Source organism: Protopterus annectens, chromosome 6.part0 (assembly GCF_019279795.1).
Source record: "Protopterus annectens isolate FY-2018-M chromosome 6.part0, PAN1.0, whole genome shotgun sequence".
NCBI classification, from domain to species: domain Eukaryota; kingdom Metazoa; phylum Chordata; order Ceratodontiformes; family Protopteridae; genus Protopterus; species Protopterus annectens.
Genome location: NC_056737.1, coordinates 1,984,875,607 through 1,984,901,469, shown reverse-complemented (window position 1 = coordinate 1,984,901,469; position 25,863 = coordinate 1,984,875,607). Strand labels below are relative to the sequence as shown.

Genomic DNA, 25,863 nt, shown 5'->3' with positions numbered 1-25,863 from the left:
TTACCTGAAGAGTATAGCAGGCGTGATGGCAAATTTGGCCTGAAGGTAAGACATTATCATAAAAAAATAGATGAATGAAAGTATCAATAACCTAAAGGTTGTTGTAGAGGCACATCTCATAATAAACACCTAAAGAAAGTGTAGAGGATATTATAGTAGCTTACCAAATATAATGTTCATTACGAGAATATGGAAAAAGGACTAAGCATGATGCTAAGTCGTATATGTATTACTGCTATGGAATCTTCGGCCATGATGTATACCTGTTTTGGTGTCAGTTATCTATTTGCAAGTGAATCCTGGATGCTGGGGGTGGTTTACTGTCATTATATTTTGCTGTTACTGTTTCTAATATTCTAACATAGCTGTGGATATGTTGTTAGTGATATACGTATTCTTAATAGCTCTATGATAACATGAGCTGTTGGAGCTCATTACCTCAGTTTTGAGCTACTTAGAATGTTTATTTTTTATCCCACAACTTCCTGCATTGCCCCCCAACTAAAGTGGACACTTAGACACTCTCCAAGTATTTCTAGGGATGATATGTAAGTTGTACAATCTTCCTTCTGCTATATGAGTGCAAGGATGAAAAATGTAAAGTGTCTAAGTTGAAAAGCCCCTTTTATTTCCACAGTAAACAATGAACATTGTAATTGTTCTTGCACTGAAGGAAAAAAAAATAGTCAGTCTGTGTTCATTTATGTCATGCATATTTATTTATTTATTTATTTATTTAACATTTGTTGACTGGGAAAGTCAGACTAGGACAGAACCTATTTTCAGCAGACGCCCAGGGAAAAACTCTCCAGACATGTCTTTGGAATGTGAAAGGAAAACAGAGTACGTGGGTGGAAACCCACTCAAATGAAGGGAGGACATGCAGACTCTGCACAGAAGGTACCACAGCTGAGAATTGAACTGGAGAACCTCTTGCTGGGAGGTGACAATGTTAACTGATGCACCACTGCACTGCAAATATAAAGCTTCACAGTTAAAGTGCATCTTAAGGTATGAGTTGTGAATGAAGGGTACAATGGATAGGTGTAACTAAGAATTTGGGGAATGAGGGGGGCTATGTACTGCATTACATTTAAAAAGATAGGGTGACAAGGGGCGATGATTCAGAGTGTATGCATTTAATTTAGGGACAGTTGTACAACAATGTGGCAATTGACTTATGGGTCATTATTTTCTACTTGCATCGGTCAGGTACTGAGTAGTTGAGCTAAGGTACAGTATAGAAGCTGGTATCAAAAAGTGCAAGTAAAGGGGGTATGGTATGCTGACTCAGTGATTCAGTGTAACATATATAAATCAGGCTCTATGCTTGGCAACTGGATATGACAGGCAAGCAAGCTTATTCAGGGTGCTGAACAGACAGAAATGAGCTATGTAGCTTCTGGCCAAGTGGAGTTGTCTGTAGCTCAGTACTTTTTCTGTTAATTCTACATGAGCTAAGCTTGATTTGCGCATTTCTGTTAGTGGCCAGAACAACAGTAACTAAAACAGAAGTCCTAGGACTCCATGCACACAGGTTTCTTGGATGTGAGCCTGATTTACCAGAGTCACTGGTGCTGTTTGTCATTTGATATGCATTCTCTTTTAAGAAGGATGCAAGAGCTGGACTCATTTATCATCAGACAGGACCAGCAGGAGAGGCAGTGCATGATACTGAAGTGGGACAACTGAGTGGATACTGATATCAGACTTATCCAGCAGAAGTTTTGGTCAGACAGGAAATTTGGGATCTTCTGGAGTTGGAGATTACAGTCTAGTATAATAGGTGAAATAAAACAGAAGTTTAGGTAATGGTGAGCTGTTGAAGATAAGCCCTCCGTCCTATTTTCCTGAGTGGATGGTGAGATGGAATAGATGGACGGGATAAGTGTGGACCTATATTATTCAAGTTGTGTACGATTATGTTTTGTTTCTTTTCCCTTTACTATTTTTGGCATTTAACCTTACCATACCAGCATGTATTTTGGGTTTTGCTTTGTTACATGTTCACTATTTTGATATCTTCATTTTTGTTAGCTACGGTTAATGTATTATAAATGATTCATTATACTCACAGCGGTTGCATCTGTTTACTGTAAACTTGGGGAAGAGTGACATGATGTATATTGCAATATACGTGGTTCATCTTGAATGTCACACATGAGACACCTGTTTTATGAAATATCGTCCTTTAGAATTAAAAATGGGCTTGGAAAGTGTATTTAGAATAGTTCAGTTTAAGTATCCCGCGATGTCTGATGCCTGGGAGTAAAGCCTAATGAAAGAAATTACATTGCAATGAAAGGTGAGGAAGAGGAGCCAGGTCAGGGAGTGGATGAATTATATGTATAAGATTTTTTAAGTCTAGCCTAATAAATTACATTTACTAACTCTCTTCTAGCCTCTCAACTGAGCATGGGTTCTTGTTCCATAAACTTTACAAACCATTTCATCTGTTTTACCTGAATAGTGACACAAAACTTTTTACTTGTGATATCGTTTGTGAATGTATAGGTAAATTTATTCCCTCTTCCCATTATGACAGCCATCAGTGTTTACTCTGTCAGGTTCTACTTTGACCATCTTCTCCTTTAAGGGAAACCGGTATCTTTTAATGTTTTTTACAGCATAATCTAAAGACAATGACATCTGTATATTCTTCTCTGGGCAGCTGTTCCTGCTTCTACCCTTCTGCAACATTTCTTTCCAGTCATTCCATAGCTTTCACTTCTTTTTTTCCTCAATTTCTCCATCTCATTAACAGAGTTTTGATCAGTTCTTCCCTAAACACAAACTGTTCATTTATTCTCACATTACTTTTGTAGTAGTAAAATATTACCTTGACACCTGTCCTAAATTGTCTTTATGCCCCTTCCTTTTTGTTGCTTGCTACAATGTTATGTCTCTATGCATTCCTGCTGCAGCAAATATCTTTGCAAGGCTACTGCTACTTTGTACAATGATTAAAATAGAAAAGCACTTGCCTGGCTTGCCTATAAAATAAAATCTAGTAAAGTTAAGGTAACATCACCAAAGATTATTACTTCTGAAAAACACATTGAATGTATAAACACATGGACTGCAACAGCCACTTATTTACGCATGTTTTAAAAAATGCTAACTATTGCAAACCTTCAAATTAAAAGACAGTAACATGATATGTAGTGTGAGGGCACATCATACATTCTCATATATGTTAATTCTCCCCTTTTAATATCATAATGTTGTTGTTGTGTCTTTCGGATTTTCCCGGTTAGGGGTCGCCACAGCGGAACTCCGGTCTGCTAATGATTGGCAGTAGTTTTCTTTACGTGCCGAGTTGCCGGCCCTGACGCACAGCTTTCAACGAAGGTACGCCCATTCACCCATGTCTCCACAAAGAAGACGCTCTAGCTGAGAATCGAACAGGACAACGTCTTACTTTGAGGTGACAACGCTACTGCAGCACCACCACCACCGTCCCTTTTAATATCATAATAAAGAGCTAAAATAAAGGATAGCTTGACTCTTTTAGGTGCTACCTTCATCCACTGAAATTATATTGATGACTGGTACTTTGGGAAGCTCATTGGGTTAGTGGTTATGATCTCTGTCTCACTGTAGCAGGATTTGGGGTTTATTATTTATTTAAATTTGTTTACCAGAGTAGAACAGACAATGACCAATTACAGGCTTAGTGTGGGTTAAAGAATAATGTAAAACTCAATGTACAGTATACAAATAACAGTAATTTACATTTATGAGTATAGGTTCATAGGTGTTTAGTATGCTAACAACCCATGAGCCGTTTTAAGCCTAGCCATGCATCCCAAATCTCTGACAAGTTCTGGTATTCTTGTTAAGTGTAAACATTTACAAGCAGAGACCTGGGAGATGAACTGTTTATAGGCTACCTGTGTCCATTAGAGACATAGGTACCAAACCAGGGATGAATTTCCTGTTCCTCATTTGATTGTCTAAGTATGCATAGAAAATCTGACAAACGATATATACATAGAAGATCTAACAAATCAAATATATGTACAATTACATAGTGGAACAGAAAAGGGATACTAGAGTTAAAGAAGAGGTAGTAGTGGTGTAGATATAGGTAGTTGTAGCTAGGTTAGGAAGGCTATTGGAGACCAGAAATATGAAACAGGGAACTGGATTATGCATAGTAAAGCTTAAAATACTCATGGTAAAGAAAGGTGAATAACAACTTAGTATGAATGAGCTAATCAGGTGGATCAGGTATGCGGGAGGTAAAGATGCTACTCTGCTGCAGATATTGGTTTAGGTGGTATGTCCTTTACAAGGACAATTACATTCAAACTGTTTTTGTAAGTATTGTTTGAACTGTGGCCTGAACAGAGGATAGTTTGTGTGATTAGATAAATCAAGAGAAAGTGACTGTCATAGTTTTGGGGCCACTACAGAAAGGAAATGGCTAGTGGAGTGCAGTCTTTGAATAGGGGTTTGCTAGGAGTCGAAGATAAAAGTCTGGAAAAGAGAGGGAGAGGAGGGGCTGTCTAGTTTAAGCATTTTAAAGAGTAATGAACCAAGAAGATTTGACCTGGTCTGTACTGGAAGCCACTAAACTTCTGAAACAGTAAGACATTGGTGTTCATTCCATAGTGAGTTAGCTGTGACTCAACATATTTTAATTGAAAGGGTCTGAAGGGTGATAGTGTGCTTGATAGAGGCAGATGCTAGATATTTGAGGAACTGAGATATTTTGTTCACCCAGAATAGTAGACTGTTGATCACAAATAGCCGACTCCACTTCAGCAAACTTCCATTCAACCAAATGCATGGACTACCAAATTCCTTTCCCTGGGAAACAAACTACTTGACCACCAGGGTGAATTTGGCCCCTTTTTCCCAGTGTAGTGCAATCTCGGAGTTGGTATATTTAGTTAGGGGGGTGTGGGAGCAAAGCCCCCCACTAGGGTGAGTTTAATTTTTTTCCGTTCACTTTTCTTCCCTGGTGGCCAAGTGGTTAATTTCCCAGGGAAAGAAGTTCAGTAGTCCATGCTTTCAGTTGAATGGAAGTTCTGTGAAGTGGAGTTGGATGTTTGCGATAAGAACAAGTGTTATTTTGGTCAGTAAAAGTAGACCCATACATACAGATACAGATATATGTATGTATGTATGTATGTATATATATATATATATATATATATATATATATATATATATATATATGGGTCCACTTCTTTAACTCAAAATACTGAAATCTCGAATTTCAGTATTTTGAGTCGAGAATATCAAAAGTGAAGTTTTTTGAAACTGCACTATTTCAAATCTTGGTTTAACAAATTTGTGGTGGATTTACGTTGGTGCTTTCTTTAGTGTGTGCTGTCACTTTAAGGGTTTTGTGGTGTGGCGGGTGATGTTTGGGTCTTTACGGAGATTCAGGTAGGTGTTTAAATTTTAAGGGTTTTAGTGTTAATGTTTTAATATTTTGTTGTTATGGAGAGTTGTACAGGTAGGTTGGGGTAGGTGGATGAGAATGTATGTGTGTGAGTGCTGAATGTGGTGATTTTTGTACATGTGTAGTATGTGTTTGTGTGTGTTGTTAGTGAGTTTACATATAACTGTCTGCAGTGGGAGTGTAAGGTCAGTCAGGGAAGGTATGTGTTCCTTTTTCTTTGGGTTAATGCGACCTTGGAGTTGGTATATATAAGTAGGGGGGGTGGAGGGCATAGCCCCTCACATGGGGGTTGCAGGGGGGGTTTGCTTCCCTGCAGAAACCTATGGTGGTGTTATAGTGTTTGTTTTTGTAGTGTTTATGTTGTTTTGGGGGGAGGGTTGCGTATGTATGTGTGTTTTGTTAGGTTCGATGTTGTGAGTGTTCGTGATTGTGGTGTTTCGTGATTTTGAGGGTTTGACATTCTCGACTTGAAATACTGAAATTTAGGATTTCAGTATTTCGAGTTAAAGAAGTGGACGTGTGTGTGTGTGTGTGTGTGTGTGTGTATTTATATTTATATATATATATATATATATATATATATATATATATTTATATATATATATATATATATATATATGTATGTATCTCTCTCTCTCTCTCTCTCTATATATATATATATATATATATATATATATATATACATATTTATATATACACATAGATATATAGATAAATACATACACTTCTGAATTGTCTGCAGTAAAGTGGCCCATTGAGACATTTGTAACAAAAATGAAGATTCACCATGTTGCAAGGAACCTTGTAGAATGATAGGGGACACTATACTATTTTGTTGAATTAATAAGTCCTGCTCTTAGTACATGTACTCATCTAAACCCACTATTCAGTGCTAGACACCTACATAGTTTGTTCTTTAGTTGAGTTGGAAAGCTGGCACAAAGTTTTCTTAAATTCTCTTACAGTAGCTGTACAGGACTTATCAAGTATACCAATAATGTCTCGTCCATTTAAACTGCAATCAATTTATCATAAATGTTAGATTATAAAGAATGGCACATTGGGCAAATGATATGGAAACTTAAGGTGCTACAGATTTACTTGGTAGAAATTATATTTGCCCAGATGACTATGCCTAAGCTGCACCATTCAATTATCCATCTATTTTCATCTGTTCTCCAGAACTTTATATCTTCGGAGAATCTGCTTAGAGTGGAGTCCTTGGGGACATTAGATCCTAGGATAATAATAATAACAATAATGATATGTAAATATGGACTGCATACATGTGTTTACTTGCTTAATAGCAGCAAATAGTAGCTGGGTTGGTACTCAACCATGACTGTAACAGATCAGCATAACAATGTTTCAAGTATAAACTACAATGGATACAATGTGTCATAGGATAACTTCAGCATTAACAGTTCCCTGCAACAATACATTGCACATGTCAGTTAAAAGGAAAATAATGCATCAGAGGAAAGCAACCTAGCTGTACACAGACACTTAAAACCTTCATAAACCATTAAGGTTTAATGTGAAAGGGAAGCAGAGGAAATAAAAAAAAGAAGGCTGTGACAAGTAAAACCTAGATGGCTTGGTCACCTAAATCACATAAAGTCAAGCTTGACATGGCACTGCAGTTTCTGCCCCTGATTTTCATGGCTCTGTGGTACAAGTCTGAGGAAAATGGAACAATTTAAGTCATAATTCAATTGTGTTACTAGTATATAACTTTCACAAAGGTGCTAGTAAAAGATTTCATTTTCTTTTGATATTTTACAAAAAAATGTGTCACTGTTGACAACAACAGCTTTGACTTTCCATGCTTAATCTGAATGTCTTACCTGCTCTGAATGGACTTCCATACAGCCAGTCAGAGAAACACCTCCTTAGTCTGTGTATAGAAAAACGTCCAAGCACGCCTCCTATTTGTTCTGAAATTTGTTCTTTTTCAAATCCTCCTTTTGATTCAGAGGCAACACAAAGCTCTGTTACACAGAAACAAAAATATATGACGGTTACAATTTAGGAATGTGTGCATGAAGGGTGTGCTCCCATTACGTTATTTATTTACTGAATTAGATTTCTTAACCAGAGGAGAGGACTGATCCACTGAGGATGTATTTCAAGCTTGCCCTGGGTGTAAAAATACATTTTAATGCTAATAGTAATTTCCTACAGTCTGCTGGAGGGATAGATTCCTGTCCCAGAGACTTCCCATACTCTGGAACAGGCTACCCATCTATGTCAAGCAAAGTTCTTCATTAGCACTCTTCAAGAAAAATCTTGATGAGTGGATGGGAAATAGGAAATACACCCCGGGGATCACTTCTTTGTCTCTGCTTGACAGTGGCACAGGAAAATAACTTTCTTGGGTGGCATAAGCCAGGGAACCTTGTTGGCTAGCCTTACGTAGCCCCTTGGGCCAATAGCCAAGTACCTACCTATGAACCTATGTTGACAGAGTTAAGATTTACAAAGCATTTTTGGAAATTACTGACAAAAAATGTGTCTCATATCTAAATCATAAGGTTTGAGCTGTAGTTTTTAAACATAACATTTGTGATTCTTTACCTGATAAAAACAATGTTTCTTATAGTGATATAACATTTCCACTGAGTACATTATGCCATTTTTTCCACATTTCAGACTGTATAGTAAATTGCAAGACTGCTTATATACGATGCTGTTTGCTGGAACCAGTTCTTATTGATGCATAGTGCATTTTACAGCAATAAATACATTATTTCTAGTTAAAGTTCTTTTTAGTTTTCTGTTAAGAAAATTAGCTTTGTTTACCCACGGTCTATATTTTATATTTCAATAAATGGTATCTTTGAGAAAGTTAGGCTTAAGACTATCTCAAAACCACATCCAAAGAACTGTAGAAAACTACTTCTTTCCACAGAAATATGACAGGACTGAATTGTGATGAATAAATTGACAAAAGCGCTTAACTTTTTAATACATTTTAATACTAATAGTGACTTCCTACAGTCTTTTTGATGTTTTGAAACAGTCTTAAGCATACCATTATGGTTATTGGTTAATTTGTTACACTTTGTGCTCCTTTCATTGAATAACTTTGAGAAAGTTTGAAGGCTTTAAAGGAAACCAAACATTAGAGAAATAATTTAATTTTGTTTTCTAAGATACAGCAAATTCTATAAAATGTGTGTCTTTTTGTTGTTTGCAGTTCTTTCAGTGAAAATAGTATAAAGGAGAAATATCATGTACAGAATAGTATTTACTGAAAATTATCTTAAAATATAGAATATTTTTGTGCATTTTGCCAATTATTTTTCACTGGCAACATGTTGAGTAAGATAACACTTTTACATGGTTAGAACTTTTGCCTTGAATGGTATGAAATTCATCTAGACAAGACCAATAGTATGATTGTTACTGATCATGTATTTCTTAATACTAGGTAGCGATATTGTGTTATATGACAAACACACACACGCATGCGCGCACACACACACACACACACACACACACACACACACACACACACACACACACACACACACACACACACACACACGCACATATACACACACACTCACACACATACACACACACACACACACACACACACACACACACACACACACACACACACACACACACACACATCCATCCTCAACCCCTTTTTCCCATTTTGTACATGGGGTTGGGGTGTCACTTCAACAGTGACAATCATCTCAAGCCAACGTTTATACCACTGGGTGGCTAAACACACACACACACACACACACACACACACACACACACACACACACATATTTATATTTATATACATATATATATATATATATATATATATATATATATATATATCTGTGTGTGTGTGTGTGGTGTGTGCGTGCACGTGTGATCCAGTTTCTTCCCACATTCTAAAGACGTGCAGTACGTGTATTGGACACACTAAATTATCCATAGGCGAGAGTGTGTGTGCGAGTGAGCGGTGCGAATGAATTACAGCAGCAGGGCTAGCCACCCAGTGGTGTAAACCTTGGCTCGAGATGATTGTCACTGTGAAAGTGACACAACAACCCCATGTGCAAAATGGGAAAAGGGGTTCAGGATAGATGAATGGATATATATAGATATATATACATATATTAACTAGTTATACTCAATCCATTACTACCCCTGGTTCAACAAGTGTGCTTCATGCTATGTATCACTTTAATAATATAATTAACTTTGAGATTTTGCACCTTCAAGAAAGGGGAATTTCCCCTGCAGTGAATGCCTTGGAGTATAACTTTGTACTTAGCGATGGTCAAAAAATGACTTTTTCAATAACTGTGTACTAAAACATTTTAAATATGTTTAGTAAAATGGTTGCTCAGTGGGAAAGATTTCAACCTCACAACTCCAGGATCCATAATCCTTTTCTAACTTCCATACACAGTTCATTGAATAATATATGCTGTGGATGGGCACCTTATGTGTTATAATGTCTAGCACCATCTTCACGCTGGACTATGGACGACTGGTCTCCCAGGAGTCCTGCTGACTTCATTTGTATCTGTCACCTTGAACTTGAACTTATCCTTCAGGAGGCCAAACATTCCATGATGAACTACACTTGCCTCTGTGTCCTGTGATATCTTTCCTCAATATATGCCTGAGAATTGAGGTTTGGGGGCATCATCTACTAGTATAGCAGGGAGGCAACATTACCTGCAGAAATGACAATAAGCATGTTACATGTGCATCAACATTAGCAAAACTGATTAGTCTAGGTTCTAATGTCACACCCACAAAAACATATTACATGTCTGCATTTCCATTTACTTCAAGAAAATTCAAATGCTCCCTTTCTAGTCAGTCCCCTGCACATTACAGGATTAAATCTAAATCACCAAGAATAACAGTGCATATATTATGCAGCACACACCAGTGCATCATTACAAGTATGTATTTATAGGAAAAAATGCTATATTGTACATGCTTTATAGATTTCACAAGCAGTATACAGTTGCATCAACAGCATTTACAATGTATTTATTTTTATTTTTCTAAAAACATGTATAAGCATGGGTCCCTATCAGTTGATCAAGTTTTCAGAAACTTGAACTCCATATGGTCGAGACCATATGATCAAGTTTTTGAAAACTCAAAGCTTTTGACTGGAGATTGTGGTACAGCGAAGATCAGGAAATTTACCCTTTTCCTCACTGTAGTTCGATCTCAGAGTTGGTATATATAATTTGCAGGGGGTATGGGGGCACAGCCCCCCACACACACATGAGGGGTGCAGGGAGGCTTGCCCCCTGCAGATATGTAAAAAAGGTAGATATTTGGGGGTTTTTTTTGATGTTCAAGTTTTTCATATGGTCTCTTTGATATTTTATTTTTCAGTTTCTGAAAAGTCGATCATCTGACATAGACACATATACTTACATACATACATACACACAAACATATGTATATAGTACTACTAGTCCCTCACTTAATATGATTTATCTTTGGTAAGTAGTTGTCATTGAGCTGCTCACAAGGTATGATCCCATGGTAAAAGGCATGATGCAGATTTTTCTTCAGCCAGATGTGAGTAACCTGGGCACTCCTAAAATGTCTTCCACAGCCTTTGTGTTTATGTCATCTTCACTGCATACAAAAGTTCAATTTATGGAACTATACCTCTTTCTGTTGATGTCTTCCATGGTGGTACAGAGGTAGCGTTGTTACCTCACAGCAAGAGGTTCTCCCATTCGATTCTCGGCTGGGCTTGGGAGTGCCTTCTGTGTGGAGTCTGCATGTTCTCCCCATGGTTGGGTAGCGTTCGAAAGACATGCATGCATAAATGGGTGTGCCTTCGTTGAAGGTTGGGTTTCAAGCTGGCACCTTGGCGTTTCGTAAAAATCTACTGCCAATCATTAGCGGACCAGAGTTCCGCTGTTGCGATCCTTTACCGGGAAAAAGCCGAAAGACAAACAACCTCTTTCTGTTGACATATATCATTTGCTATGACTGTGTCAAACTTTGATGAGAAGGTATATACAGTTTATAATGCTTAGCACTATCTGCAGTTCTGTAGCCTGAAGGAATGACTATGTGATAATACAATATTCCTGGAAGCTATCAAGAATGCTGCATACTTAACTACCCACCATGCCATATAAGTGATTTTGTCATATCAATTACTTTATATGGAGTGGATGAGTTTGAAATACTTACAACAATAATAGACCACAGAAATAGTCCTGTGATCTGTACAGATTTCTCTAAATGGCTTTCATAGAAACTGAATGGCATTGCAATGTCCCAGTGCCCTGTACACAGTGCTTTGAGTACTCTTCTGAAAAACAGGAGGCCACTGAAATATGCCAGTAACTTCTATATAGGTTCAAAAGTAAGTACTCAGGAAGCTTTGGGTACCTTTCTGAGAAATGGGGTGGAGCATCCATGCTATCCAGTAAGAGTAAACAGCAATGTGGCACATACCACATATGTGATGCCTTAGAATCTACATTTAATATCAGTCCAGAGGTCCTGGTTGCTTAGTTTGACAAAATTCCATGTCATTATGTGGAATTTCCTTTTGCAAAACATCCCGGCAAGGTGTGCAGTAAAGGGCAATTGAATAATTTCATTATGTCCAGTTCTAATAGTCCTCCCAACTGATTGCAGCTGATTGTATGAGGCACTAGTTCAGGAAAGTCAGAGTCATTTTTTGAAGAGGCAATGACCTCAATGGCGATTGTATTTAGGTAGCAAGTGCAAAGGGTCTTACCCTGACAAGGTGAGGACATGCAGGAGAATTCCCCACGTAAGAAAGCTTAAACTTCTCTGTACTGCTAGTTTGTACAGTTTCTCACTTTCACTGCTAGTTGCCACAGAGATGGTGCTCACAAAACTGACATATATTCAGCAATAATAGCCATCATATACAACCAGAAACATTGTTACTTCAGTAATAGTAATTACTGCATCTTTTTTAGTTCTGTATTTTATCTACATATTCCGACAAATTAGTCTGCATGCCACAATCACCATGGATGGATTTGTATATTTATTTATTCATTTTACATTTGTTTACCGAGATAGTCTGACTGGACTGGATCCATTTACAGTGGAGGCCCGGGGAGAAAAGCTCCACATATATTAACAGAAATACTAGAATTTAATACATAGTAGTAAAAACTGATGATAACACATTGTAACAGCAAAAATCCAGCTAATAAGACAGAAATGTAAAACAGACAGGATACGACTCAGCAGTTAAACAGACAAAAACATTTTAGCATTGAGAGTCATTACATACATCATGTTAGAATGAAGTAACTATATTAAAGAGATAAAAATTGCTGGATGTAAAAAGAAACTGTAGCATTTACAGTAAGCAAGTAATAAGCCCTTCCAACTTTCCACAGAGCTAAAGCAGTGATTTTAGTTTATGCATGGGCAAGGTGCTTATGAAATGTGATTTTAGAGAGTTTTTGAAGTGTGAGGTGGTTGGGATGGAGGTCAGTGAAGGGGGGGGGGGGGTTGTTCCAGTTTCTAGCAACGGTGTGGGAGAAAAGTGCTTTGCCAGCAGTGTTGTTAGCCCTAGAGATGCATAGAAGTGATTTGCCACAAGAGCGGAGTGTGCGATTTGTTGCATAGGAGGTAAGTAATTGACTTAGCGATGGGGTTTTATCAGGATTCTTCAGAATGTTATAGGCAGTAACCAGTTGGTGGTAAATTAGTAGTTGAGGAAATTCTAACCATTTTAAATCCCTTAGAACTAGAAAATGATGGATCTGAAGGTGGCGTTGTTAGCAAATTTGGCAATATTATTATAGCATGACTCAAGTTTATCAAGGTCAAGTTTTCTGATATAGGTAAGAATTGGTGCTGCATACAATAGTGTGGACAAAAGGTAAGTTTGGGCTAGGGTGATCCATGCTTGATCTGAGAGGAAGTGTTTGAGTCTATAATGAGCCCATTTTTTTGTGAACCTTTTTGATGGTTTGAGAGATATGGACATCAAAGAGAAGGTTTTGGTCAATCTCAACACCAAGGAGTTTGGCATGGGCAGAAGGAGAAATGATAGTACCATTTTTGGAGTCAATAGAAAAGGAAAGTGGAGCAGACTTTGATTTGTTGGGGGTAAATAAAAGCAATTTAGTTTTATTAGGGTTAAGGATGATTTGGATAGTTGTGAACCAACTTTCCACAGAGCTAAAGGATTCCTGGGTCTGTTGTTGAAGAGTGGAAAGAGATGGGGCTGAACAGATTAAAGTCAAATCATCTGCGTACTGTATGAGTGTGGCATGCTGGATGGAAGTATGTAGATTGTTAGTGTAGATAGAAAAGAGAAGTGGGCCCATTACTGAGCCTTAAGGTACACCTATGAAAGTTGTGGAAGTAGAGGAGATAGTGTCCCTTGCCATTGGGCAGATCATTGCCTATCAGCTAGATAGTTCTTGAACCAGGCAATAGTAGAAGGGGCAAAGGATAGGGATGCTAGTGAATCTAATAGTAGGGAGTGTGAAACCATATCAAATGCTTTGGATAGCTCCAAAAATATAGCAGATGTATAGTTATAGTTGTTTCTGTATTGGTTTACTATATTGGTAAATGAGAGAAGAGTGGTAGTTGTACTGTGGTGTGGCTGGAACCCATGTTGTGCGGTGGAGAGAAGTTTGTGTGTGTTCAGGAAATGCAATTCTTGAGCGTGAATACATTTCTCTAGCACACTGGGGAGGAAAGATAGAATAGCTGTAGGATGGTAATTAGAGAAGTCATAAGAATTACCGCCTTTATAAAGAGGAATAATGTAAGACACTTTCCACAGTTGAAGGATGTAGTATTCTTTTATGGAGCGGTTTATGAGGATGGAAACAGGGTAGGATAAGGATTCTGTGGCTAGTTTTAGGAAGTTGGCAGGTACACTATCAGCTGCAAGGGTGGTAGGTTTTAATTTCAGAAGCAGTTTTTTTAACTCTGGAGGTGGGAAACAGGTGAAAGAGTAATGTTATCGAGACACTTGGCTGGGATATGTGGAGGGTTGTTTTTGGACAATTGGCTGGATAATACCATTTATGGATTCTGCAAAGTGTTGGTTAAATTGAGAGGCTATGTCCATATTGTTATTCATGGAGTTGGGAGCTGGAGTAGTAGTTTTGCCTGGTTTAAGTAGGGAGTTAATAACTTGTCAAAACTTTTGAGGATTTTTTGAGTGTTTTATTTGGACAGTAAGAAAGCAGTTCTGTTTATCAAGTTTAGTTTGTATTTTGGCCTGATTCCTAAGCTGTTGGTAGTTTTGTTTGGCTTGGATAGTGTTATCTTTCTTCCAGATTTTCCAGGCCTTATCTCTGGACTTTAGTAGAGCTCTTGTGTCCCTACTTAGCCATGGTGCATAGATAGTCTTAACTCTAATTTTCCTGATGGGGGCAACTCTGTTAAGGACATCAGTGAAGATACTATTACAGTAGTCAAATACCTCGTCTAAACCAAGGGAAAGTAGTGCCTCCCAGTTGCATTATTTTAGAATAGTGTTTAGATCCTGGGGGTTTAGGTTGCAGTCATTTCGGATTTGTCCATACGTTATGGGCTTAGGTATGTTTGTATGTTTATGTACTAGGAATGCAGGGAGGTGGTCACTAAGACTGTCTGATAAACAGCCTGTCTGGTTGTTTTGCTCAGGGCCATTGACCAGTGTCCAATCAAGGATGGATTGTTTTGGGGATTTTTTGTCTACTTTAGTGGGTTCTTGAATAAATTGAGAGAACCCATAGAGATTTATGTGATTAGTAGGGCTGTTGGAATTGCAGGCCAACCAGTCAGTATTCAGGTCACCTAGTAGGATTGCTTCATGTGGGAGATTATCTCTAGTCCATTGTAGGATTTCCTCAATATAGCAGAGTTATTTCCTGGAGTGATATAACAACAAAGAATGCTATTTTTTGTGTTTTGTTTATATACAGGACAGACGCAAGAGTTTTCGGCATTATTAGGTAGAGGGGTTTGAAGAGGTTTAATGTTTAGCATGTTTTTAAAGAGAATTGCAACTCCACCTCCTTTTCTATCCACTCTATCCAGTCTTAAGATAGTATACCCTGGAGGGAGGATCTCTTCAATATGGGCGTGGGTTTTAGCCATGTTTCTGTTATAGTCAGTATGTCAGGAGTGTAGTGGGTTATAAATGCATGCAGGTCAAGCAGTTTTTTAGATATACTCCTTGTGTTGATATTAAGAATTAAAAGATCAGATAACTGTTTTGATTTGAGTATAGCTTTGAGCGGACCTGGGTTTGGGTGCATATCTCCTGAGAGAAGAAGTCTTTTTCTGATAGACAGAATGTGCTTGATTTTGTGAGTCAGTTCTATGCTGGATTTAGGTGTTGTTTTTCTAGTATTGCATCTTGGTAAATACGCCTTGTGTATATAAAGTATTGTGGTAACATTAAATATTGTGGAGGATACGAAAAAGTTTATGTCTGTTTTAATAGATGGGAAAATATGTGTTGTGTGGAATGTAGCATTGTCTAGTGATATATTAGTATGTATGGACGTGATGTAGGCTAGTGTTGTGAGGAATAGTGAGAGAGATGTTAGTGTGATATGCATGCTGTCTGCAATTTATGTTTGGGTACTAGGCTATGTGATGATAGAGGTGTAGTGGTGGTTAAAGGGTGTAATTAGTAGCTATATTGTGATCAGATGTAAGTAATATGTATTTTTACCAATTAAAAGTAATTAGCTAATATTCTTTACTATAGCTACTGTCTTTACCAGTTACCCTTTGCCTTAGCTGCATTAAATATAGTTGGTTACTGTTCAAAAAAGTCTTCCATAAACCAAAAAAGAAACCAGCCCAATGTTACCTTACAACCTATATATTCATCAATACAAATAAACATACATGGATCTATAAATGAGCAAGTATAAGGCATACAGTCCCAGTTCCAACCACAACAAGAATAGACAAAATATACTTTTTTCAGCTGGAAGTTCACAAAGTAATGGCTAGTTAGCATATATTGTTTACCTTAGCCCCAAGGCCTGTAGCACACATGGACTGAATAGGAGCATACACTCGCTGCCAAGCAGCATAGATTATCTTTGCTCCAAGGCCTGTAACAGCAGACAAAGATGAATATATTTTCTCACCATCAAATAAACAAACAGATGGACAGAACCCCTTAGGTTGAACACAGGTCCATTGCAAAAATCCAACCAAAGCGCAAGGCAAATAGAACCAAAAAGAGATCCTATATGCTTGCAGTTGAACAGCCTCAATATTTTACAGCCACAATTATTAACTTTGGGCAACCACACTGACCAATTATTCCACCAAAGTGAAATAAAGTTCCAACAAATTAATTCCTATAGTTCAATATGTTGCCCAATATTGCCGTTATAAATGTATTATTAAACATCACAAGCTTAGGTACCCCAACCAATTATTCCACAAAAAGTGAAATAAAGGTCTAAAAAATGTAACCTGCAAATATTGCAGTACAAAAGTTACCAGATCTGTGATACACATCTATAGACAAACTATTGTGCCTGCTGTCGCCTTCTCTTTATCAAAACAATTTTGAATTTACATTGATATTCTCCACAGGTAACCATCCTGACCCAGTTATGCCACACAAGTGAAGAAAAGGTCTGATTTGATAAATATGCCTATTGGCATTTAACAATAAAGGTTACCCAATAATATATAACACAATAATAATAACAAAGGCTGTTTCTACTCAAACACATAACCTCCCCATCAGTATCTTAATAACCACAATAAATTCACTGCTACCTTTAGTACACGCTTCACTATAAACATTATGAAAAGAACCACCAAAATATATAATGATGGCCCCTCGGTTCTCTATTGAAATCGCAAAGGTCGACTTACCCGAATACAGAAACGTCGACACGTATACGTCGAAATGTGAAAACACCAATCATCCTGAAGCACAAAATCTGAAATGTCAAATCGTCATGGTTGGCCCTTCTGCGGTATAGCTCCGTAAGGTAAGTGTACGATAGTTACTGACCTTAGGGTTAGGGTGCGGGTTAAGGTAAGTGCATAGGTAGTAATGTATGTAAGGTTTAGTGTAGGGTTAGAAGTAGGGTTTTGTTAAGTGTATGTGTGTGTGGGTTATTTATTTTGTTTGGATATAACTCCGTAAGTTGTGTGCAATAGTTACGGATCTTAGGGTTAGGGTGCGGGTTAAGGTAAGTGCATAGACAGTAATGTATGTAAGGTTTAATGTAGGGTTAGAAGTCGGGTTTTGGTTAGTTCACGTATGTGGTTTATTTATTTTGTTTGGGTAGGTAGTATGTAGTGCGCGGTGGGGTTGGACAACTATGACGGTTCGAGATTTTGAATTTCGTGGTTTAGGGTGTTCGGTGTATTCGCAGTTCGGGTAATATGTGTCGATGATTCCGTATTTGCTGTTTAGGACTTTCCCAGTTGTAATATAGACCCAGCTACATACAACCAGTGAATTTCAGAATACTGTTGTAACCGAAATTCCCATAACCCATTAAAAAATAGTTTTTTTTATACTGTTAGTAATAAAAACAATTCCTTCCCAATTCAAGAGAAGCATTCCAGTATTGATAGTACCTGTAAATTTAGTTTCTAAAACACATACCCAGAATAATACACTCAATAATATCTCAAAGACTTTAAACAGTCACAACTTTCACAAACGGAAAAATTCTGTAATATATTCAGTAATATATTTCAAAGTCCATACCCCTACAGAAGATCAAAAAAGTCCATAGATGTGATATTTTCACTTCAAACTGCTACCAGCACAGACATATGTCGCCAGCTGTATGAAAAACTGCTAACAAAATATGAATTTGTTAGAGTGCTCTTCAAAATGATAAACGAAATACTGGGCACACATGGATAGAAAAACGTCTTTCACAAATTGTATAGTCAAAAAAAGTTGTATATGCCGAAGAGCAACTTCTTCATATAGTTGAAATTAAGTTATTCACCACTTATGTCCAAACTCCCAGTCCTCCAAATTTTGTAAATATCCACTTTGCACAGGTTAACAATTCCCATTTAACTTCAGTGGCTAAATCAATTTAATCGGCAACCCATGATACTGCTTCAGATACAAGTTCAGTTTACCATTGTCCACTCAGTAGATCTCATACACAATCAGGAAAAGTATAGCTAGCCTGCATAAAGCTCCTGTGACAGGCCAGGCCCAAAACAATTACATCACTGCATAAAACATAAGGTAAAACAGCAATGAAGCTTAACTGCGGACATTAAACTGAATAGTTGCATGCTATCACTCCAGCAGAAACGTCAAAATGTTACACAAACACGCATCCATTACTCTAGTGACGATCCAAAACCGAATTTGCTGCTCTACCCACTTCTTTCATTCGCACACTCCATATGGCCGTTATGTGGATTATGCCTTTTTCTCCAATTTAGAGCAATCTTGGAATTGGTATATTTAGTTAGGGGGGGGGGGGGCGTAGCTCCTCACCTGATTTGGGATTTAAAGTTTTTTTGTTTTTTTTTCATGCGGCCAAGGGAAGTGTTTCCCTGGGTTAAATCGGCCATTCAAGATGTTCTGGTTTCGATATTACAAGGTCGATCTTTAGTTACTCGATTAACTAAAGTTTTGATCTTGTAATATAGACCCATCCACAGTCATTTCATTATTCTCACCATTGTCAATTTCATCAACATCATCATACTTATTTATCCCACAGTGAACATTTCTTTACTTCGTGGTAAAATTTCCAAGAACATAACCTCGCAGTTTAATTTCTGCAGTACATTTCTCATTAACTCATATTTTGTCACATTTTCTGACATTTTTCTTACATCCCCAATTTTGTCATATCAATTATTTTATGATAACTAATAGTATTTGTTACTAAAGATTAGAACACGACTCTGCATTTTTATTTTTACCCAACAGCATGGCATCACAGTCATCAGCAAACAATAACTGTAAGAAAAAATGTACAGCATTCTAAGCAGCTTAACCTTCCTTGTAATTTATTCAACCAGCATGACATGCTTTACAATGGTTCCCCAGAGAATTGTACACATCATGAGGAACCCAGAAGCTTAGACTGAACCTTCCATGTTACTCTACCCAACTTAGTTTTGTACATTTAAAACATATAGGAAGATCAGCGTTTTTTTATACTAAAACTTAGTAAGATATTTTCCTCATAAGCTTGCTACTGCAGAAAGCAGTCACTTGATTTCTAGTCAGTATACACTACTCCTCTTTATTACAAAACAATGTCACAGTGACAGAGCCTGGTGTCAGAGGTTATATAATGTGTCAGATGTGATGAATTCTAGAACAAGATAATATAACAGTTTGATGAAAGCTAGAATGCTGGGTGGAGAGAGAGAAAGACTACAAAACCATATGGAGACAGGAAACAGGCGTAGCTACTCAGATGTTTTTTATTTTTATTTGTGCTGTTCTGCGGACTGGTTTAAAGTTAAAAGAAAATACTGTGATACAAAATTGGATCTACATACAGTTATCCTAATAAAAAATGTATCACTTTAGTTATTTCCTATTTGACGATTTTGACATTTATTAATTTTATTTATAAATACTGAATCAAGTTTTAATAACCTTTAAATTGTTCTGTCTTGTATACAAGCAATTTCATTATAATAGCTTTTACTGCATATAAGACTAGTGAAGAAGTAAGAAACATATATGTGAAATGCACAGTAAGAAAACTGCTGTGTTTGTATAGGATAGCTTGTATGATGTTATAATTTCAGTGAAACCTGTGCATGTGCTAACATAACTGCCTAAACTATAATGTTATTTTACCTAAACATATCTCAGCAAAATTTATACTCAGTCTTTACTCAGGGCAGTTTTCTTTTACATTGCATATCATGATACATACCCAGAATCTCAAAAGAATCTGCAGGTTCAGCCCACCTACCCTCTAAACAAATAACTGAAAAACATATCTGAATTAGTTTTGCACAAATGTTACTTTCATGCATACTTATATCCCTTAGATGCAAAACATTCTCAAGGAGTGTTTGTCCAAATAAATAACTGGTGACAAAATAATGGAGACAAACAAAAATGCCAAAAAATGCATTATTGTATCCTTTTGGAAGTCATCTACCCCAGAGAGCTACCACATTGGCAATAAGCCACTAAGAGTTGATCCAGTTGTTCTGGACTTGGGAACTTATGTGCACGGTGACCTAACTTTTGACTGACATGTACCTATTGTTGTAAGAAAGCCCTTCTATATTTCACAGCTTATAACTAAGGGGATGTTTTCTAAATCTAGGAGTGGCATTACCCCCTTTACTCAGCCCTCATTACACCAGCCATTGAATATAATGCTCCCTCTGGCATGTATCTGTCTGGACACATGCAACAACTGTAACACCCACAGAGATCGAGTCAAAGCCCTGTCACTATACTTGGTATCATACAGACTTCCAAGAGGTGACCTGTGTCTGGCATACATGGCATTATCTGACCCATTACTGATAGATTTACTGCACATAAAGCAAATCAAATGCAATCAGAAATATTCAGTCTAGGCATTGAAACCTCTTCTACAACATCAACAGGAGGGACAGGTATATTTTGCACAGGATACTGCTGCTGTGGAACAGACTCCCACACACATTAATGAGCTTTATTCATGCCACTTCTCCCCATGGCAATCAAGGCTGAAAACTTAGGTTCATAGGTAAGTACTAGGCTAGCTGCCCTAGTGCACCATTTTAAGCCTAGCCAATTATCCTATTGGCGCTTGAAATAACCTATGTTAGCTTGGCCTTACCCATCCCATGGTCAATAATTATATATCACCCTTAGTGAGAATACCTGGGATCATGCCACAGATAATTTAAGGGGAATCATGCATGTGATAAAGCATTTGTCCATTAGTATTAAAGGGGGCAGTCCTGGGGTAAGTTTTCTAATACCCATCCATAGATCCAAGTTGCACTTGAATATGGACAGGGATGAACTTTGTTTTATGTGGATGGTGAGTCTGTTCCAGAGCAGTGGTATCCTCTGGGAGTTACACCCAGAAACTTATGGTTCAGTTAACACCCTGGGTTGATGTTCTGAACCAGCACCCCACCTCTTTAGTTCTTCAAGTGAAGAGCAAAAAAATCACTTCACTGTAATAAGCCATAAATGATTAGCTTAATACAATTAGAATTACGCACCCCCCACAACAAAAAAAGAAAACAAATGACATTCCTTCTACTGGCACACCAACCAGGTGGCCAGATGCATGACACCTCCCTCCAGGCCAAGTCATTCAGGTCTCACTTCTGTGCCCCCACCCCAACCCTTCTTTAATATGTTTTATTAAAAAAATAAGAAAAAAAAATTTCTTCTTTTAAACTGTAGCAAACTATTTGCTATGAATGTAGCAAACAGGTGCTACACTTTATACCTGCCTGCATGGGACACTTCAGCTCTCAAGTTTTAGTTAAAAAAAATGCTTTTTAAACCCATAGAAAACTGCTTGATACAAACGTAGCATACAGTTGCTACTGTTTATACCCTGCCTGCATGGATCACTACAGTGCTAATGTTTTAGTTTTTTTTTAAAATTATTTTTAAACTATAGCAAACAGTTGTTACAGTTTGTACCCTGCTTGTATGGAACGTTACAGTGCTAAGGTTTTAGTTAAAAAAAAGAAAAAGTGAAAAAATTATTTTTTTTTTACTTTTAAACTGTAGCAAACTGTTTACTACAATTTATCAAGTAGCTGATACAGTTTCAACAACTCACAGGACTCTACAGTGATTAGATTTGACATCAAATGCAATATCGGCTATTAAAAGCCAGTATAACATCATCGGCTGATTGCTCCCTGCAACACTTTGCTCCCTGGGCTGTTACCTCTCTACATCCTGCCCTTGCTTCACTACTGGATATACCTGTCCATCCAAACCATGATGTTGTAGCTGAGGTTTAGATCCCTAGACCAAGAATTTATGATGCCATTTGACTTGCTGATGTGCAGTAAATCCATCAATAATGGCTTGGAGGATGGCTTGTATGGCAGACACAGATCTCTTTTCAGCAGTTTGGAGGATACTAAGTATAGTGACAAGTTTTGAGTTCGTCCATGTAGGATATGTTGTTTAGGCATTGTATCCTTTTAGTACGGTAACTCTGTGGGCATTCCAGTTTCATTTCAGGCATTCAAAGGGGGCATTATACATAATAACTGGCCTAATGAGGGCTGAGTAAAGGGAAACAATAACATCCTTAGATCTAAATACAATCCCTTTGTTTATAAACTGCACAATATAGAAGGGCATTCTTATGTCCTTTGACAACCAAGGAGGTACATTATCAGTAATTAGGCCATCCTTCAAAGTGGGAGATGTTGAAAGTATCTTCAGGAAGACTATACCTTCTCCTGTTTGTTTATATCAAAAGTGAGAAAATATTCAACAGTTTCTAAATCTAAATCTAAATTTTCAATGTATCTGAAAGCTAAATATGACTGCAGCTGTTACTGGGATGGGAGCTAGCAGACTTCCCAAAGATAAAGGACCACACAAACACCTTTCAAGATACCACATATCCACATTTTGTTTGATTCTCTCATGTGGGTCCAGTCTCAGATCTGTATGTTTTGAAAGGTTCTGTCTGTGTTCTAAATTTCATAAAGTTATACATAAAGTTTCTTGCCTTAAGCCCGGAGGTCATGCTAGAAGCGAATCTTTGGAAAAGCCCATTTACCAGTTAATAAGCAAATGAGTGAAAAAAAAAACAAGTAAATAGCCTCTTTCACTCAGATAACTTGTGATATGGAATAATCCATGAATTATACATGTCAAGTATTAATGCTGGAGAGGACAAGTGGCACAAAAAAAATGTCCAGAAAAATAATAGGCAAACTTCTGGGCAAAATATGGCTCATACCACTTTTTTTGTAATATAGTTTTGCAACAACAATAAAATACTGCAGCATATGCTACTAATGGAAAATCCTTATATTTCATAAGTACAGTCTAGTACCACTCATGCATAATTATGATATTACTATAAAGCTTATTTATATTGTGCTCTCAGAAAGGAAACAGAAGATTTAAGCTTTAAAATAGCTTCATGTGATCAATGTATTCACTTTGGATAATTTCCACCAAGCCCCCTCCTTTATCCAGCTTCATAAATCTTAGTCCAGAGTTTTTCATGTCATGTAGTTTGGTACGTTCACTTTTGGTCAAGTTGTCTGCACTACTCCTTTGCCTCTTCTCAGTCATTTTCCTAAAATCTAATTCACACATCCAATAAAATAACAATAGTGTCAGATTTGGGGGGGATTAAATGTGCTTGAAATTTGTAGAGCATCAAACATTGATGGTAGTTCCTTAAAAAGCCAACCAAAGTTCAACTTCATTACAAAACATTTTAAATCAATCAGAAGGTGAGCTGTGTTAGTGTGCTGCAAGGGATATTAAAGACCATTCTTTTAAATTTGTAGTTGCCAAACAAGTGATTAAAAACCCTAGGGGTGGTCTTTGGCATCTCCTCTTGGAGGTAAAAGAACTCTAATGGCAACTGACCTTGAATGCGGACCACTGGCCAGGACTCAATGAAACAACCTCAATTTCAAGTATTTTAAAGCTTAAATCTTTATGTAGATAGGGTTACGTTTCATTTTTTTAATTTTTAATGCTCTGAAAAGACTTTACATCAGCAGGCAAGCTGACTATTCAAGTTATTTTGATAATGGTATTCACTCTTACTTTAAGTTTTTTCTCTTGACAGTACTCTTAATTGGATCAGGTGATCACTACTATTTAGTATTTTAAAGTAGTTGAGTGGAAATTTTCTGAAGAAGTCTTGTAATTTCAACAAGATGAAAGCATTTATTGATACTTGTATATTTGAACCTTTGTTATTATTTTTGTTACTTTAGAGTGTTATTAAATGGTTTTAAGTCTCGACAATTTTGTTTACTTTGTTTGAGGAAGCTAATTCTCATGGATGTGCTTTGTTGTTTTTAGTTTGTTAGTTGTTTTGTTGGTTTTTAGTCAAAACATGAAGGAAAATTATAAAATAAATTCTAAACCTAATGAAAATAACACTTAATATTTTATAATAAACTACATACCAAGACGACTATCTAATCGCACATAAATCTCAAATACACTGAATGCAATAGTTGTATGTGCAGGGATGATGATAGCTTTATCACGTCCTTTGTGATTTCGTCCATCGTCAATCTGAAACTGAAAAACAAATGATAATAATTAGAATAGCAAAAAGAAAATAGGTAAACTCATTCTGAGAGCTGTTTTACAAGAAAAACAAATGACAGCAGGAACTTAAGCTGAAATATTTAAGTTTCAGATGTAACTATGGTTTCTCATCATTTACTGATCTTGTTAAAAAAAGTGAATGGGCAAAGCAATCACAGAAGAAAAGCTGTTCTGTATATGAAGCATAGAAAATGTTTCAACAAGTATCTGTCTATACTGTAATGAATTTCGCTTCCTTCTTTTTTTCATTACCCAGTAAATATTCCCATAGAAAAAGACATTTACGTAGTCTTTTATTTTACTGCCACATACAGAGCAACTTTTTTACAGAGGAAGGTTCACTTAAGAGAGATTGCATTTCATAAGTATTGCAAGAACTAGAACAAGATGAACTATTACTTCTTTCACAAGCAACACAGCACAGTACAGCATAATATTATAAAATACAAAGCAACAGAAAATGCAATTAATGACCTGCAGCAGAAACACAAGTACAATATAATGTCAATTTAGTCAGACAACCGTACACACTATTATGTAACTAGGCAGATACCATTGCAAGATAAATGTAAATGTAGCAAACTTAGTTAAGTAAATGTCAATCAGAAACAAGGTAAGACTGAGGAAAGAGTAAAGGAGCTCTTTGCCGTCAACAGTGGTCACATGTGAAGCAGAGCTGCATTCTGGGAACAGCACGCACCACTGTCTACATACAATTGGTGAGGTACGGTTCATCAGGATTTCTTTAGCCAAGTAGACTGCATGTAAGTTGGATCTGGGCTCATGGTTAAGATACACTGATTTAGTGTGGAGAAAATTAAGGTGTCTATTGTCAAAGAATACTTTGACAATATAAATTGCTCATTACTAGGGCAGCTGCCGACTTTGTTGTGGTACTGTTACTGGGGTGCTACAGTTAGAGGATGACAACAGAAACACGCAACAAGTTAAAGGATGATAGTAGAAAACACACAATGAGTTGTCAGGGGCACTGAGCAAATCACAGAGATGAAAGAAGCATTCAAGTAATCTGCTATTTTTTTAATAAACACGTGCATGTATGTGAAACGAAGGAAGAGAAAAGACCAAATTGATCACAAACTATTCACAGGGATAGACGAGCTCTATTCGGAAGCTTCAGGGAGTAAGCACTGTGAGTAAGCACTGTAAAAGAATTAATTCAGTTCTTTGTTGTTTAGGGATA

The 25,863-nt window shown here is 37.1% G+C and overlaps 1 protein-coding gene and 1 long non-coding RNA gene across 2 annotated transcripts in view; one reads left to right on the top strand and one right to left on the bottom strand.

Annotated features, from left to right (window-relative positions):
• Positions 1 to 25,863, bottom strand: part of PJVK (pejvakin) — a 332,562-nt gene that overhangs the window by 33,988 nt on the left and 272,711 nt on the right. The window contains exons 4-5 of the mRNA XM_044075272.1: positions 24,512 to 24,629; positions 7,264 to 7,407 (exon numbers count right to left, since the gene is read on the bottom strand). Coding sequence (XP_043931207.1) covers positions 7,264 to 7,407; positions 24,512 to 24,629 — 262 coding nt within the window. The remainder of the gene's footprint in view (positions 1 to 7,263; positions 7,408 to 24,511; positions 24,630 to 25,863) is intronic.
• LOC122805016 overlaps positions 25,434 to 25,863 on the top strand; it is a 269,410-nt gene continuing 268,980 nt past the window's right edge. Inside the window, exon 1 of the long non-coding RNA XR_006365262.1 lies at positions 25,434 to 25,812. This is a non-coding gene — a long non-coding RNA (uncharacterized LOC122805016). The remainder of the gene's footprint in view (positions 25,813 to 25,863) is intronic.